General features: G+C 41.4%; 1 protein-coding gene across 1 annotated transcript in view; it reads right to left on the reverse strand.

Moving 5' to 3' along the window:
* The window catches only part of LOC119031040 (polypeptide N-acetylgalactosaminyltransferase 10-like), an 89749-nt gene that overhangs the window by 51455 nt on the left and 22902 nt on the right, over positions 1 to 15392 (reverse strand). The window contains exons 2-3 of the mRNA XM_037119156.1: positions 8955 to 9057; positions 7863 to 8001 (exon numbers count right to left, since the gene is read on the reverse strand). Of these exons, the coding sequence (XP_036975051.1) occupies positions 7863 to 8001; positions 8955 to 9057 (242 nt within the window). The remainder of the gene's footprint in view (positions 1 to 7862; positions 8002 to 8954; positions 9058 to 15392) is intronic.

Genomic DNA, 15392 nt, shown 5'->3' on the forward strand with positions numbered 1-15392 from the left:
TAGTGAAAGAAATACAAACAACTGCTGGATTCATTTCTACAACCGTCATCCTGAGGGAGTTAAAACATTTATAAACAAACTGTGTTTACTGACGGCAGCTCTCTGAAGTGTCCCTGAGCCCATGTAGTGACATCCTCTGTACGATCACGTGTTTGACAGACATCACCTCATCGCTCGTGAATGGCCGAGCCTTTCAAAGATCCTCCTTTCATTCCCATCATAATACCATCATCTGTTATCTGTGAACCTGTTCACCTGTGGAACGATCCATTCAGGAACATAATTTGGCAATGTGTTTTTCATTTATTGCCATGCAAACAAGCTAATGTGCTAAATGTTAGCATGTTTAGATGCTCATGGTTTGCACATAGAGTAAAGCTTGATAAACTCTCAGATCAGCAGCTCCAACGCTCCAGAAAACTGTTCATTTTAATCACATTCGCTCTCAGCTGCTGTGCTGCCTGCTTTGCTGTTTTCTTTCCACACTTGTGAACTTTTAACGTCCCGTTAATAGAAAGTTCACTCAAAATTCAGCAGCCAAACAGAGACATGAAAACACTGCAAATGTCCGTAATAGTCAAGTGGCGAGCCCCGCTGTTAGTCTGGGGAACTCCTTCGTCTTTGTTTTTGTTCTGAAATATTTTACCTCGACTATTCAAACATTATTTTTCTCAAAAACACACAGTTCATACGAGTCGGTTTCCTCCAGCATCAGGATCCTCTCTGTTCATGACATTTCCACAGTTCTACAACCATCAGTGTACAAAGGTTATCTGTAGATTTAGATGCATAATGATGTGATGAGAGCAGCTTTAAAAATGGCTGATGATAAAGCTGCTTGGAGCAAATCAGTGATGAGTGATGCCATGTAGCAGAATCTAGAGCAGGCTTTGGCTTCTTTCCACTGAACATAGCTGGCAACAATGCTTTACACTGTATAGGGTCATTCTATGACCCAAAGCTGGATAAGAAGTGTGTAACGCTCAGCATGCTCGCAAAACTTCTATTCACATGCATGTTTATACCAGCTCGTTTATACCAGTTTGTATCCCTTACATTAACCAGGACAGGTGGATGCAATGAATACGAAGGCTTTTATCGGTCTGCCCGAGGTTATAAAGTATAGAAAAGAAAGTTCAAATATTTGATATGAATGACATACCAATATGAGGAATGGAAATTATTTGTGTGTTTCTTTTAAAGTTTCAAATGTCATTGGGGAAGAAACCCCTCAGGAACCAACCTTTTCTTGGGTGTCCTGCAGCGATCTGAACCAGCCTCACCTGAACAACGAGTTGCTCTTTTAATAAGATGTAACGAAGCGTCCCACCTGCCGGCTCGCCCTTCCATCCCTGCCACTTTTCTTTCTCTCTGTCTGAGAAGTCAGAGAGGACTCTGTAGAGACAGTAATTATCTCGGAGTCTCTGAGGCCTGTCTGGCTGTCTGACACTCTCTCTCTCTCTCTCTCTCTCTCTCGCTCCGTCACGTCACTCAGTCGGTGAGTGAGAGTGAAATGAATGAATGAATGAATGCTGCTGGAAGGTCTCGGCCCGCTGAGGACTGATGTGGCACCTGGCTGTCAGACTCCTGTCACTCTCCTGTCACTTTGGCCAATCAAACAGACACACCTGCTCCCCTCCACCATCCAGAGCACCAACCATGCCCCTGTCTGTCCTGTGTGAAGTGTATGGGTCCCTGTATGGTGGCTTGTTTTTAGGATCCGTGGAGGTCCAAAGCATCCCTGACAGGCCAGACTTTCACCGGCTTTTGTCCGTCTGTGCACGACTGAACCACAATTTGGGTTCAATTTGAACCCTCACAAGTGCTCATAAATAAGATGCAAATGTTTTCTACCTGTTAACCTGAGCATCTGCTTATCAAATACTGTTATGAAAGATAATAGTGATGATTGCATAAATCATGTCCTACATTGCTACGCAACAAAGATCGTTAAGCAAAGATTGTTATTGTAATTTTAATTGTATAATTGTGGCAGCAGCAGTATCCCTTTGTTGGGATTCAAATCTGGATGATTGTGTGTTGGAGGCCCCTCAAGCACTCTTTATAGCAAACACTTCAAGTACTTGCATCATATAAATAAATAAATTGATAAAAAGATAAATCTAGATCGTATCTTTCCTATTTGGCTGGTCCATTATTCTGACTCATAACTCTGCAGAAGCCTGGTTTCTGTTAAGTTTTTATATTTTGCTCAACAATGAAAAAAAGTACAACAACGTAGGTTTGACAGTAGGTGGAAAATGGTGAACCTTCTGCAGAAATGGTCCTTAAAGAACCTCTTGCTAAAAGGTTCTTTGTGGAAACATGTTTGGTTCCAGTTAGTCCCTTCATACTTCTGTGAATGTGTGTCCTCAATGCATGTTTTTGTAACTCTTTACAATTGTCTTGCTCATTTTGATAAGACTGTTGATCAGCTGTGCACAATCATCATATTTAAAATACTTTTTTGTTGCAATCACAAACAAATCACCATGAAAAAGTGATGTAGGAGATCCAAAATCAAATGTAAATGTATTCATATGTCTTAGCAGAGTTCAGCATATGGCAGCTCAATCTCTATTAAATTATTAATTTATTATTAGCTATTATCTTTATAAATTATCTACTCAGGCTAATTCTAAGCTATCTGAGTGGATATTTCACAGCGCTGTGCCCGACTGGATTCTCTCTAACTTTAGTTCTGTGCTGAGAAAAAAGAGACAATAAATGTTCAGACAACTTTGTTAAAAGTCATACTGGACCTACAGCTGCAAATATCATGTCACAGTTGATTGAATATTCGTTTAGTCTATTAAGTGTCAAAAAGAAATCAAATGTCATCTTCATTTCACATCTTTTGTCCAACCAACACTGCAAAGCTAATAAATCTTTGTTTACGATCATAAATGACAAACAAGGGAACCAGCAAATGTTTGATTTTCATGAATTAAATGATTGAAACAATAAACTGATTATCAAAGTAATTGGCTAATTGTCTCTCCACCAATTAATCAGCTAATCTTCCCGGCTCATGACTGTACGGAAAGACGTGTTCACTGGGTAGTTTTTCACAAGTTGCATGATACCAGAGATATACAGATATAAGGAGACCCTGCGAGAGAACGTATAAAAATTGCTTTCCACATGAAAGTGACAGCAGGGTCAAACAAAAGGCTCTTGTCAGGTAGAGGGAAAGCGCTGAAGGCTGATCTGTGATGAATCGGGTCAGCAGGTCTGAAGCTGTTAAGCACGCAGTATTTATAGTGTCGCTGGTGTGTTTATTTTCAGTATGTTGTTCTTTAATGAGTCAGAGGAGAGCTGGAAGAAACCCAGCAGTCTGTACTGTGGCCTCGGCTCCATATGGCTCACCGGCTCTGCAGCGGCTGTTATTTCACTCTTCACTCAACTACAGTTTGAGCTGAAGGTGTATCACCTCACACTCGTACCTAAAATGTAAAAACCTGGTAAAAATTATATGCATTCAGCCTCAGTTTGTGGCATGTTTACTTACTAACATTTAGCATATTACCTACAGTTTACCAGACATTTTCCATACATTTCTGACATTTCCTCTGTTCATCCGTGTTGCACTGGGACCAGGTTGAGCCGGTCAGCCCGTTGACATCCTCCTGGGGGATCTTAAAGTATCTCCAGGCCAGAAGAGATATATATCCCAGCAGCGTGTTGTGGGTCTGCCCTGGGGTCTCCTCCCAGTTGGACTTTCCCTTCCACAGAGACATATGCAGCAGGCATCCTGATCAGATGCCTGCACCACCTCAGATGACCTCGTTCAACAAGAGAGAGCAGCTCCTCCAAGGCTGAGCCCAGCAAAAAAAGAAAGAAAATATAAATCTGTCTATCTTTAATGGTTATCAAATTTCCTCTGTTTACAATCAAATCTCATGACCTCATTTAACTGGTACATAGAGAGCTATCTAAGGTTAAATAAGTCAGGCTAACAGGAATTTAGTCATTTGTTTGGAGATATGTGCTCATATCCAACTCAAGTTGGACACTTTTGGCGACGCTGGATGAGAAGACGTTACCTCACGACGAAGCTGGATCCAGGAGATAGACACATCCGTCTTGCCAGGCCTATAGCCAAACATACAAGCGTGCTAAGAGGAACTTCTGGCAGCTATAGCCCTGGTTCAGCCGTGACAACCAACGAGAGAAGTGGCTGTCACAATATGAAGGCTCCTCAGCAAAGGTTATCTGGAGAGTTTATGTCATTAACAGAAGAGCAAAGTACAGCACTGACGGCTTCTCTCGATGGAAAAAGACACTTTCAGTTGTCGGTTTTGGTAAAAGTTTGATTTAAAGTTATAGGCGGTGATCGACACAGTTTGTCCAATCACCATCTGGGCTTCTGAAAATGCTTGTCCCTTTTCAAACAGTTGGTGGTGCTAGTGGAGCCTTTCCAGATGATCTGGTGTGTCAGGTTAGAAAAGCCAGAAGATAACCAACGTTTAGCACATTCATGTTCTCCTGTGGGTGAAGCCCTTCTGTTTTCTAGTCCATGAGCTTTTGGCAAATGCCACCCTGAAAGCAAAACTTTGTAAACAAGATATCTCTCAAAAAAAAAGGGGCAGATCTCCAGGAGGTAGGTTCCCTATTTATGCAATGAAATCTAGATTTGAATGACCCCATTGCCTTTCCTCTGTCAGAAATGATGTCATATTATGGAGAACAATGAACATGGTGGCCACTGGAGTCGGACGTCACCTCTATTTCCATCTCTGTTCTTCATTCCAACAAACCCTCCATGGAAAATAACCCCAACACACATCTATCATGAGTTTTTCACACCTTGCACAGTGCTCACAGGAGAACATCAATGACACTGATAATTGCTGTCAAGACCACAGTTTCTAAGAACATAGGTGTTGTGTGGTGTGTAATCAGCATCTGTCAGTGTAAAGCTACATCTCTCCTGTGAATCGACCGGGCAGGTTGATAATTGGAACGACTGTTCCAAACAGTGCTTGTTGTAATGAGTTGGGACAGATCCAGTATGCAACAATAAAGGTGCAAACAATGCTGGAATTAGGGTTTGGTGTCGAGGCAGAATGGTCCACCGTCATCCCTTCACAACCGGACGAGGAGGGTGCAGTGTAACAGATGGCACACATGTTGTGGTTTACAGGTTACCATTTTGTTTTCAAAGCCATGTTGATACATCTTTTACGTCACTGAGACCAAGTTGCGTCAGTGCACAGCTTTGCTAATTCAACACTCAAACAATACAAAAGGGCTGGGTAGGTTTCTGGTTCTGTTGGTCCAGTTTTAAGAGCTTAAACCGGTTTGATTTAATTCTAAATTAAATAAAAAGGCATTCATCAGGTGTAGGTGCGGACAAGTAGCAGCGTGCCAATAGTTACCAGGAGCTCTGGGATAGTAATTAGCTCAGCACCACAGGGTGTTTCCCCCATATGTTTTATTGTGATGTCCTTGAGTTGAGAGTTGACGTCAGCAAGGGTGTGAACTGTCGCCATTACTGAGTTGGCACAGGTTATGCTTTGTCTTAATTGTTAAAATACTTCAGCTCAAAGCCTTGTTTTGATCCACTCCTGTTTGCCTTCTCGATGTATCTGCATTTCAGTAAATGTAACCTTAAAACTTCCTGGATGTTTCAATTAAAAATACCACTGGCATTTTCAGTGGACAATAGGCCATAATTTCTTTAAAAGGCTTATATTGTGAAAGAACTAAAGTTGAGGTTCCTGTATGCAACGAGGCTCCAGTCATCTTTTGTGGTGTGACTTTAATTTGATGTCAAATTTTAGATGAAGAAAAGCGTCATGTGACAGTTGTCCTGATGGATTGTGGTGCCGCCACAGGTGAGGGACTTGTTAGGTTTTATAAAGATTATGTTGTCGATCGTGGCAGTAAGAAAAGACAGCAGTATGAGGAAAATGGATGGTGTGATGGCCATCAATACAAATCCACGAAGACAGCTCCGGTAACTGGATAAATATCACAATCAGTCTGAAGATCTTCACATAGGCGCATCTCTATTATATGTAGCATCTGCCTGTCCTTATATCAATTTGTTATTATTCTGGGTTTTCAGCAGGTCAAACCAAGTCTAAGTTATGTCTAAATGTACATCACTGAAGAAAATCCTAAAGACACTTAACTGTAGATGTTGGGACATTAAATACATGCACACAAGCAGTCATGGCCACAGGATTGCCTTACATGAAATCATCAACTCAGGGTTGTATCAGAGGTATTTGCCTCAGTTTCTTCCCTTCAAAAAAGATTCCCCTGCTCAGTCCGGCATTGAATCTGGCCTCTAGTCCAATAGTCAACCTTATACTGGGGGTGGGGGGCAACCATCTGTTTCGAACGGCTGGGAGTTTGCTGGCTTTTCAATCCAACCTAGGAGTGCACCAGGTGATTCATTTTTCCTCTGCGGTTGATGGAGTGCCAATCTGTGGAATAACCTGCTGCAGTCTTTGGCTGGAATGAAAACGTGCAGACTGCTTGGCCCTGCGTGGCCTGTTCCTGCCCTCATTCAGAGGAAAACTGCCCACACAAACACGGGTGATTTATTTTTATTTTTGTAGGGAAAAAATGGCAGTTTTTCCTGAAGTCACTGGGCACGTTTACTGGAAAAGTTAAAAGGAAATGTTTTCCATCTGGTCACCATTGCACCGTCCATAAAAAAAGACTGATGTGGGAGATGGAGATGGGATAGAAATCACCAATATGCCCCATAATTCTCTTATTTACCAAGTAGTAAAATCTTCTGACAAATCAACTCCGTGAAGAGTTTATGGTTTTTGTAGATAAGTTACCGACCTATAGTCTATAAGCATCAAAATTATTATGGGTTGAAATCACCACTTTCATTACAATACTATATTATTCTAATTCAGTGGACAAAAACACAACACTTGCTGGTATCACAAACTCCAGAAACAGCAAGAAACTATCATCATTTTTCTGCCTAACATTGTTGGATCAGAGCTGCTAATATCACCGTAGCCAAAGCAACAAGTTAGCGGACTGATGAGTGAGATGCTGTATTTGTCTGTTGACTCATCTTTTCTCTAAAATCCAAAATATCTCCACACTGCTGATTTATTCCTGAGAGGAGGGTACATATCCGCCAACTCTTGTTCTTGGCTGCTTGTTATGACCTGCGCGGCACTAGCACTGTTTGGGTATCGAAACTCGGTACTCTTATGGGGCCGACCGATTTGCCTCGATACTATCAAGTATAAAAAAAATGTCTCGCCATTCAACCCCAAACTTCACTGCCTTAGGAGTTAATCTCACCAGCGTCAGTGAGCCAATAACCATGCATCATGCTTGATGTACTGAGATCTAACAGTTCCTGTGATTGGCTGCCTCGAGGCATGCAAGAAAAAGACTAGGTTTCGCCCAGAGACGGAGCTCACCACTTATTGACAAAGTATCGACTGGGAAGAAGGGATCTTGAAAAAGTGAAGGCGCATTTAAAAATGTTGATGTTCGTCGTTGAATCGCTAAATCTATACAGACTGAAGGATCATCACACCCCCTGACATCTACATGAAATCTGTATTATACTCTCATCTCTAACACATTCACTATATATTGACAATATAAAGCAATCAGTAAGGCCGGATTTGTCCGAAACTGACTTTTAAATTCTTGCTTATGCATCTGAAAATTATCTTTTTAGGTTACCTTTATATCAACAAACTGTCCAGTGTAAGTAAGAGCTGCGCTGCAAGTACATTCATGACTGAAGATAAATACACTTGACATTTTATGTTCAAACTAGCCCCACCTAAAACTTCATCCCACTCTCCCTCCCTGGACAAACAAACACACACACCCACACACACACACACATACACAGGACTCACTTCGGATGGCGGATGTCTGGGACGGAGCGGTTGAGGGAGATCCGGTCGCTGACAAAAATGTTGAAGCCGTTCTCCCTGTAGGCCTGATCCACCCGGTCAGCGTCCGTCAGGGGGAACGGCTTCCCCTGTTCACCATTACCTGCGTCAAACACACACAATCAGCACGTCATCGCATGTAAGAAAAACTCACACCATCAGTTCCACCAACACTGTATCTCCTCCGCACACACATGTATAAAGAGTTTCCCACTTCCTTTAGGAAAAGATAACATGCAAAATCAAAGTTTAAACTGTTATGTCTGGCAAACGGAAAGCAGCACGCCTTCAGGATGGGAGTTCCCTTACATGTAACTGAGCACAGAATAAAAGGAACATGCCATCGACACAGTTAAAACAACAAAGCTTTCTTACAGCCACTCGTATAGACGAAAGACGAGTTTTAAGACTATTCACTGCCAGAATAAATAGACGATCCAGATGATCCAGTTTCATTAACGGAAAACGTTTACATGAATTCCTCACTAACAAACAACAAAAACCTTTTAATAATAGATCTTAAATTCTAGAGTGTCACATAATTTAACAGACAACAGTTTAACAGTCTGAACCCGATGAAACTTGATGAAATAACAGTAAATCTGAACTGTAATGGCTGAACTGCTGAAGACAGTTTGATATCTTTTCAGGAGAATCAGGGACGTATGAAGTCCCAGAAGACAAAAACAACCCTCATCATTCACAGACATGCATGTTTTATTAGGCAGAAATGATCCACTTTCCCTCCTAAAGGTAACAAGTGTGGAAAATAACTTTGCGCCTTTCACGGCTCCTTTCAGGGATCAACCCATTTCAACTAATTTACACTACTTGTATCGACACTAATTTCCCTGAACAGAAAATAAAACTTGGAGTTGGTGATTATTGTAGCAGATACAACAGCAGAAACTGCATTCAAGCACAGATTTACACCTCTGCTGGAGAGCAATAAGACCCAGAGAGGAATATGATTGTGTGTGTAAATGTGAATCTTTCTTATGAATAACTGAACAGTGTATCTGATGAATAAATATCTCTGAGGATGTTTGGACCTACCGGATCGAGATGCATCTCTTTTGATCGCTTCATAGTTGTGCCAGTCTTTCCTCCGCACGCCATCAGGTCCCACCTGGGCGTCCTTCCCCACCCGGTTAACACCCTGTAGACACATAAACATGGAGAAAGAAGGTCATAAAAGCTGTCAAATACACAGAAACACTCCTTTATTTTGCTTTCATTGAAGCACAGGACATTTCTGCCTGTCATCATCCGAATGCACGTACACTTCCAGCTTGATTTCTATGGAGGAGTTGGGTTTTAGATAATCTGAGGGCACAATGGAAGTAACTTTGCAGACTCTTAAAGATTTCACATCTACCAACGTTTTGTGTTTATCTTTTGTCGTCAAAGATTACAGTTATTATCAGACAGGGATCGTTTTGAAAATCATCTTTGCTTGTGCTTTAAAAAACATCCAATTCATGAACTGTGTAACGAGAAAATTCAACTTGACGCAGAACAACGGGCACACATGGTGATCATCAAAAGTAAGAATTTGCAAAGTCACAGCCTGCCGTTGTACATCACTGATCAAATTTGATAAACTGGTTATTGTGGTCTGGGGTTGTCAGTAAATCTTCACTTTATTTTATTGGTTTCTAATTAAACCCAAAACATCAATTACAAAGAATTGCCCATCCAAATGCTATTTTGATAATTAGAATGTAACTCAGTCTCTCGGTCCGGATCCACGCCAAAAGTTAATGTGGTCTATTCTGGGTCGAGACCCAACCTCCATCCAAATTTGGAGGAAATCTGTTAAGTATCTTTTGTGTCATCCTGCTGACGATCCTACCAACAAATGGACATGGGCTGGGTGGTCAGGATTATTTATCAAGCTCAGAAATCGTTCAAAGTAGTACAGAAATAAACTACAGATGAGCTGAAGAGCTGGTGAATCTGTGTAAATGTTGCATTAACTACAAATTGGAAACTTGTTTAGTTAGAAATTGGCTTGTGATTGCACCGCTGTTTCTGGGGCTGCAATTATTTTCACATTTCATTAACAGAAAAATGCTTGCTGTGTCTTCAAATTGCTTCTTTTGTCCAACCAACAGTCAAAAACCCAAAGACACTAAATGAACTCTCATAAATGACAGAAAAAAAAAACAGCTAATTTTCACATGTAAGGAGCTGGAACCAGCTCAGGTTAGACAGTTTCGACTGAAAAATGACTGAAAAACAATAATTACTTGAATAATAGCTGGATTTGTTTTGCAGCTGAATCTCAAGAGTTGATTGTGGTTGACTAACCCACCAGCCCGAAGTCTCTCACCCCAAAGCTGCAGCAGTTCAGTCATCTCAAACTTCAACTTGTAGGAAACACAGAAATGTTCTGCAGTGATATAAAATAAACGCAATTTCCTGTAAATGAGCTCAAATTTGCAAAATCACCGATGTGCATCTTCAGAACTGCTCCTCAGTTACACAACAGCACGGCACACAATACTTTTTTTTTTTTTTCTTTTCCCGGTACTCCGTCAGTATCAGTGTCAGCAGGAGATTTCTCCAGAGCATCAGACTCTCACTATCCAACAGCGTTATGCTGAGGCTTTATCCACAGAAAGTGTGCTCTTCTATTTCATGCTTGACAACCCTGTGAGGAGAATATCAATGCTGTGACGCACCGCTCCGCGGAGGCCTTATATACACAACCACACACATACAGACAGACACGCTGCGGCTCGGCATACAAACGCCGGGGCTGTTTCTTCTTCCACTTACTCATTCTACACACCGAGTGACTTTCGGTGACTCTGCATCGTAAATTGCTGGATCACAGCACAATGGAAAAATAATTAGCTCAATGGTAGCAGACAATTAGTGAAACACTTCAAATACAAATGGCACAACTGACTGCATGAAATATTGTGAATTATTAATCAGACTGCTGGCTTAGAGGAACGTGACACTGAATAACAAACCACTGTACAGTACACACACACACACACACAGAGATTTGGTTGAGGGAGACTTTGTGTCTTCAGACAGTTGTACTTCAATCTGTTTGAGGTCTGGACACATTGTCCCGTTATCACTGTTTCAAAGGGTGGTTAAGGGTGAAGGCTTTGGAGTTGTGTCAGGTTAAGGTAAAGGTCAGGTTAAAGTGTGCGACTGTAACATCATGTAATGTGAACAGCAGTCTGTCTCTCAGGACTCAAGTGCAAACAAATCAGTCCCCACAGGATTAAGAGTATGAACTAACTGAAATGGAACAAAATATCACAGGCTCATGTCGACTGAAACAGACTGAAGTCGGCTAAATCTAATTAAAAGAGGCTTTATAACTCTGTATTAAAGGAAATATTTAAATTCAGTCATTATCTCCTCACCCCCATGCTGACTGGAACTCAGGTGCCTTTCGTGGTCCACAAATCCACATATTTCTGCAGCTTCACAGCAAAACAGCAGTTTGAAAAAAAACATTCAAATGGCTCCCTACGCCATAGGAACATGAGCTCAACCACGTCGAGGGTATAAATAACATCTTTTCAGAGTGATTTGGGATCTCGGGGGTTCTGGAGACTTGGATTGTGCCAGACGAGCTGCATGGAACATTTTTTACACTCAGGTTTCAACCCTGTGCTGTCGTGCAGCTCCAGAAATGTTTGTGGACAACAAAACTTCTCCTGACAGCATGAGGACGAGTAGATAATGACTGAACATTCACTACAATGTGAACTGCTCCTTTAAGACGTGATGACATATATTCCCATGCCACAGACTCTGAACTACAGAGAACTGAAGCTGCAAAATAAGTAGCTCAGTATATAAATATTGTCCGTTAGATGCAAAATTAGAAATAAATGTAGAAATTAATCAATTTATTAAATGTAGCGTAAATTGATACGACTGTTTTAATTTTCTTTGCAGCGAACTCTCACTAAATCTTAAATACATTTATTCCTGTATGTAAAAATGACTTGTTAAATCTTTAATAACTTCATGCTGACAATTAGTTTTTTTTGTTCTCTTTCTTTACATATTAGTGACTTTTGCAGTAAGATCGTAGACTCCTTCTCATCCAATTTTGAAACATGAACACACGTCTGATCACGCACCTTGTTAAAAAATCCCCCGAACACACACTCAGCGTGGAGAAGTTCAGTGCTGACGTCAGCTTGCAGGCTGGATCGCCAATTAGCTTCTCAGCTGCAGCACATTACACAGCATGTAAACATACCTGAAAATGTCAGTGTGGTGCAGTTAGACGCTGCGGTGGTTCTCACTCTTCAACACCACCAACATCACTCACATCACACGGTCTGTCCAGTACATGGACACAGACACGTCACTCCACAAACAAGTTTATTTCCCTCTGTCGACAGTATGAACAGAAGGGCTGCAACTAATGATTATTTTCATTATTGATTCATCTTCATGTTGTTCTCTAAATTAACCAGTTAATCATGTGGTCTATAAAATGTCGTAAAATAGCAGAGCTGCATCAAGTTATGGATTATTCGACTGAAAGAAACTGAGGTGCCAACTATTTTAAAGACTAATTAACCGCTGAAGTCATTTATCAAGAGAAAATGTCAAACATTTGCTGGTTCCAGCATCTTAAATGTGCTGCTGCTGCTTTTCTGTGTGACACTGTGAGTCTGTTTTAGACTGTCGGCTTGGACAAAAGAACCAATTTGAAACTGTCGCCTTGTGATCAGGAAAACTGTAATGAGCTTGTTTTAATAGACTCAACCATAAACTCTCAAAAAAATAATCGCAAGCTTAATCATCAGGCACAGATGTAGTGTGAACTAGAATCTACGATATCATGACATCACAGTGCATCTAACCTCCGACCTTTCAGACGTCAAATGTCATATCTTCATTTTATGCCATCAGATATTTGTGCAAAAATGTATCATAATTATCATGTGAAGTCTTGAGTTGTGGCCAAGATGTGATTTGTCATCAGTTCATCCTCAGACACATGAGTCACTTTTGGTCCACTATGACCTCAAGGTGATGAGATATTGTAGAGGCATTAAAACATTCATCTCTGTTTCTCGTGGTCGGAGGTGATGTCAACCCAAAACCCAGACACTCAGCTTGATATGAAACAAAATGGAGAAAGGGAAAATCTCCACATTTTAAATGGTTCAAAAAAACATAATTTTCCTTTTGGGACTGAAGAATTACTTGAACAGTTAATTGATTATCAAAATAATTGGCTTTTCCCCCATCGATGGCCAGGTCTAATTAACAATCCATTAGCAAAAAGACACAACTACAAAAATGGAAGACTTAATGTGATTTTAGTGTCCTTAAGCGAACTGCGTGTGATGGGTGAGTGGGAAAGATGGACGCCTTCTTCCCCCCCAAAGTAACTTCCTGTGGGAAGAAGAAGAAGAGTGCCAGATGAATGTAATGTTGAGAGACAGTGACACTATACCATCTGCTGAGGAGCTGGCACTGCTGAGTGGATGAGTTTATCTGTCATTCTGACTGCTTATTAAATTTCCAACCACCACATGTTAGAGATAAATTCCATTTAACACATATACTGTATGTGGCAGTTTGCACAGACTGGCTTAAATATTTTAGCAATTATCTGGGCTTTAAATGAAACTTGGCTCAGTATTTATGTTTTAGGTTATTTCACATTAACCCCCCCCGGGTTTAGCTTTTCTGTGTTTATTTTAAATTCACATTATCTTGGAAGCTTCTATATGCGTCTTTCCTTTCACCTCCTCTGCTGCATCACTCCTCCATGCAGCATCCGACTGTCTGGGTCAACCTGACACACAGGAAACCTTGAACACCTTCAGCCCGTTTGTGTGATGAATGTATAAGTTATTATTCCATCCCATGGCTGTCCTCCGCTCCAGCACAGAGATGCTGCATATGAGCCCAGTACAAAAATCCGTTCAGCTTCCTCCTCTCTTCTTTTATTCTTCGTCCCCTCGCCTCTCTCCTTCACCTCCCCAACACTCCTCCCCCTCTCCTCTTTCTGTCACAGGCAGACGCCCTCGGTGTGTCACACAAGGACCTGACAAGCAGCAAGAGTCCGTCTGTGCAAATTTATACTAAAAAGAAGCGCGATTGTGCCGCCCCATTTCCTCCTGATTAAAATTTCAGCGCACGTCGCCATGATATTCCTCTGGGGCTTTTCTCGCTGCTCAACGAGACCTTGAAAAACAAGACAAGGAGAGAGGGAAACTTTTCAGCTAATGTGTGCACATGTTTAGTTTTGTGGAAGCAGAACGTGGGCGGGTGAAAGTAATTGAGACAGACAGTAGAAGACGACGCGTATGAAGAAGACGGAATAATCTTGAGGAACAGATGGGAGACGCGGTCACATGTTCGAAACGAAAGCGGGGTAAGATGAGTAAAAGGACTCAGCGACGGAAGGCTTTAAATTCACAACACACTCCCCCATAACAGCCACTTGACTTGACTGGTTGACAGACTGACAGACTACAAGCTCATTATAAACTCAAAACTAAAATGTTAAACTACTGGTGGCACTATCCTATTATCCACCGACTCATCTTCTAGGGACCATTAAAGCTCCAGTGTATTTTGATATGTTTATTACATGTCATATAGTGATGCACAATAAATATCAACACAACATTTTAAAATGTATATTATGGGCTATATATCGGTTTAGGTTAAAAGTATTGCTGATGAATTGACATGATGAAGCCAAACTGTTTTCAATGGCAACATCTGCTCAATTGAGTACAGCGGTGGCTCTGAAACTGGGTTACATTTTAATAACCGCAGGGGGGACGGAAGAGACGGAAGAGACGGGGGAGACGGGGGAAGAGAAGAAGTATGAGAAGAAGAAGACAAAAAAGACAAAGAAGACAGAGACGATGACGATCAAGACGAGGGCGGCGAAGACAACCGAAAAGAAGAAGAATAAAAGAAAGATGAAGGCAAAGACTAATATGAAATCATCCACTGTTGCTCACTCCATCAGAGTCTTCCTCACCATCAGCAGTGAACAACTGCAGGTCACATATTTACAAAGACACAAAGTCTTCGCCTGATGATGTTGGCGAGCCACACTGTCCCCCAAATATCTTCTGACAAATAACTCCAGCTACAGCTGTCTTCAAACACCAGCCTTCACTTTGTTTACTAGCTCAGTTAAATATTTACATCAGTGTGAACACAGTCCCACAAGGGACAGAGCAGACTTTTAGAAAAGACTGAGTGAGTCTTTCGAGTAAATACTGGTTGAAGAACGACACGGGACGTTGATCAGGAGACAGATACGGTGAGCATGAAGCAGGAGACGGGATTCTCACAGAGACGTCAACACCGTTTTGATTTCCACGTCCGGTTAACGTCTATACCAAATGGAACATCTATCCGGACCCTGCTCCTGAGTTATATGGCACGTTGTAAATTCTTAAAACTACATCTTATTGTACAGCAGCATGAAAGGGTGCCATTAAAGCACTTTTAGTGATTTGGTAC

The sequence above is a fragment of the Acanthopagrus latus genome, chromosome 13 (genome assembly GCF_904848185.1).
Source record: "Acanthopagrus latus isolate v.2019 chromosome 13, fAcaLat1.1, whole genome shotgun sequence".
Taxonomy (NCBI): Eukaryota; Metazoa; Chordata; class Actinopteri; order Spariformes; family Sparidae; genus Acanthopagrus; species Acanthopagrus latus.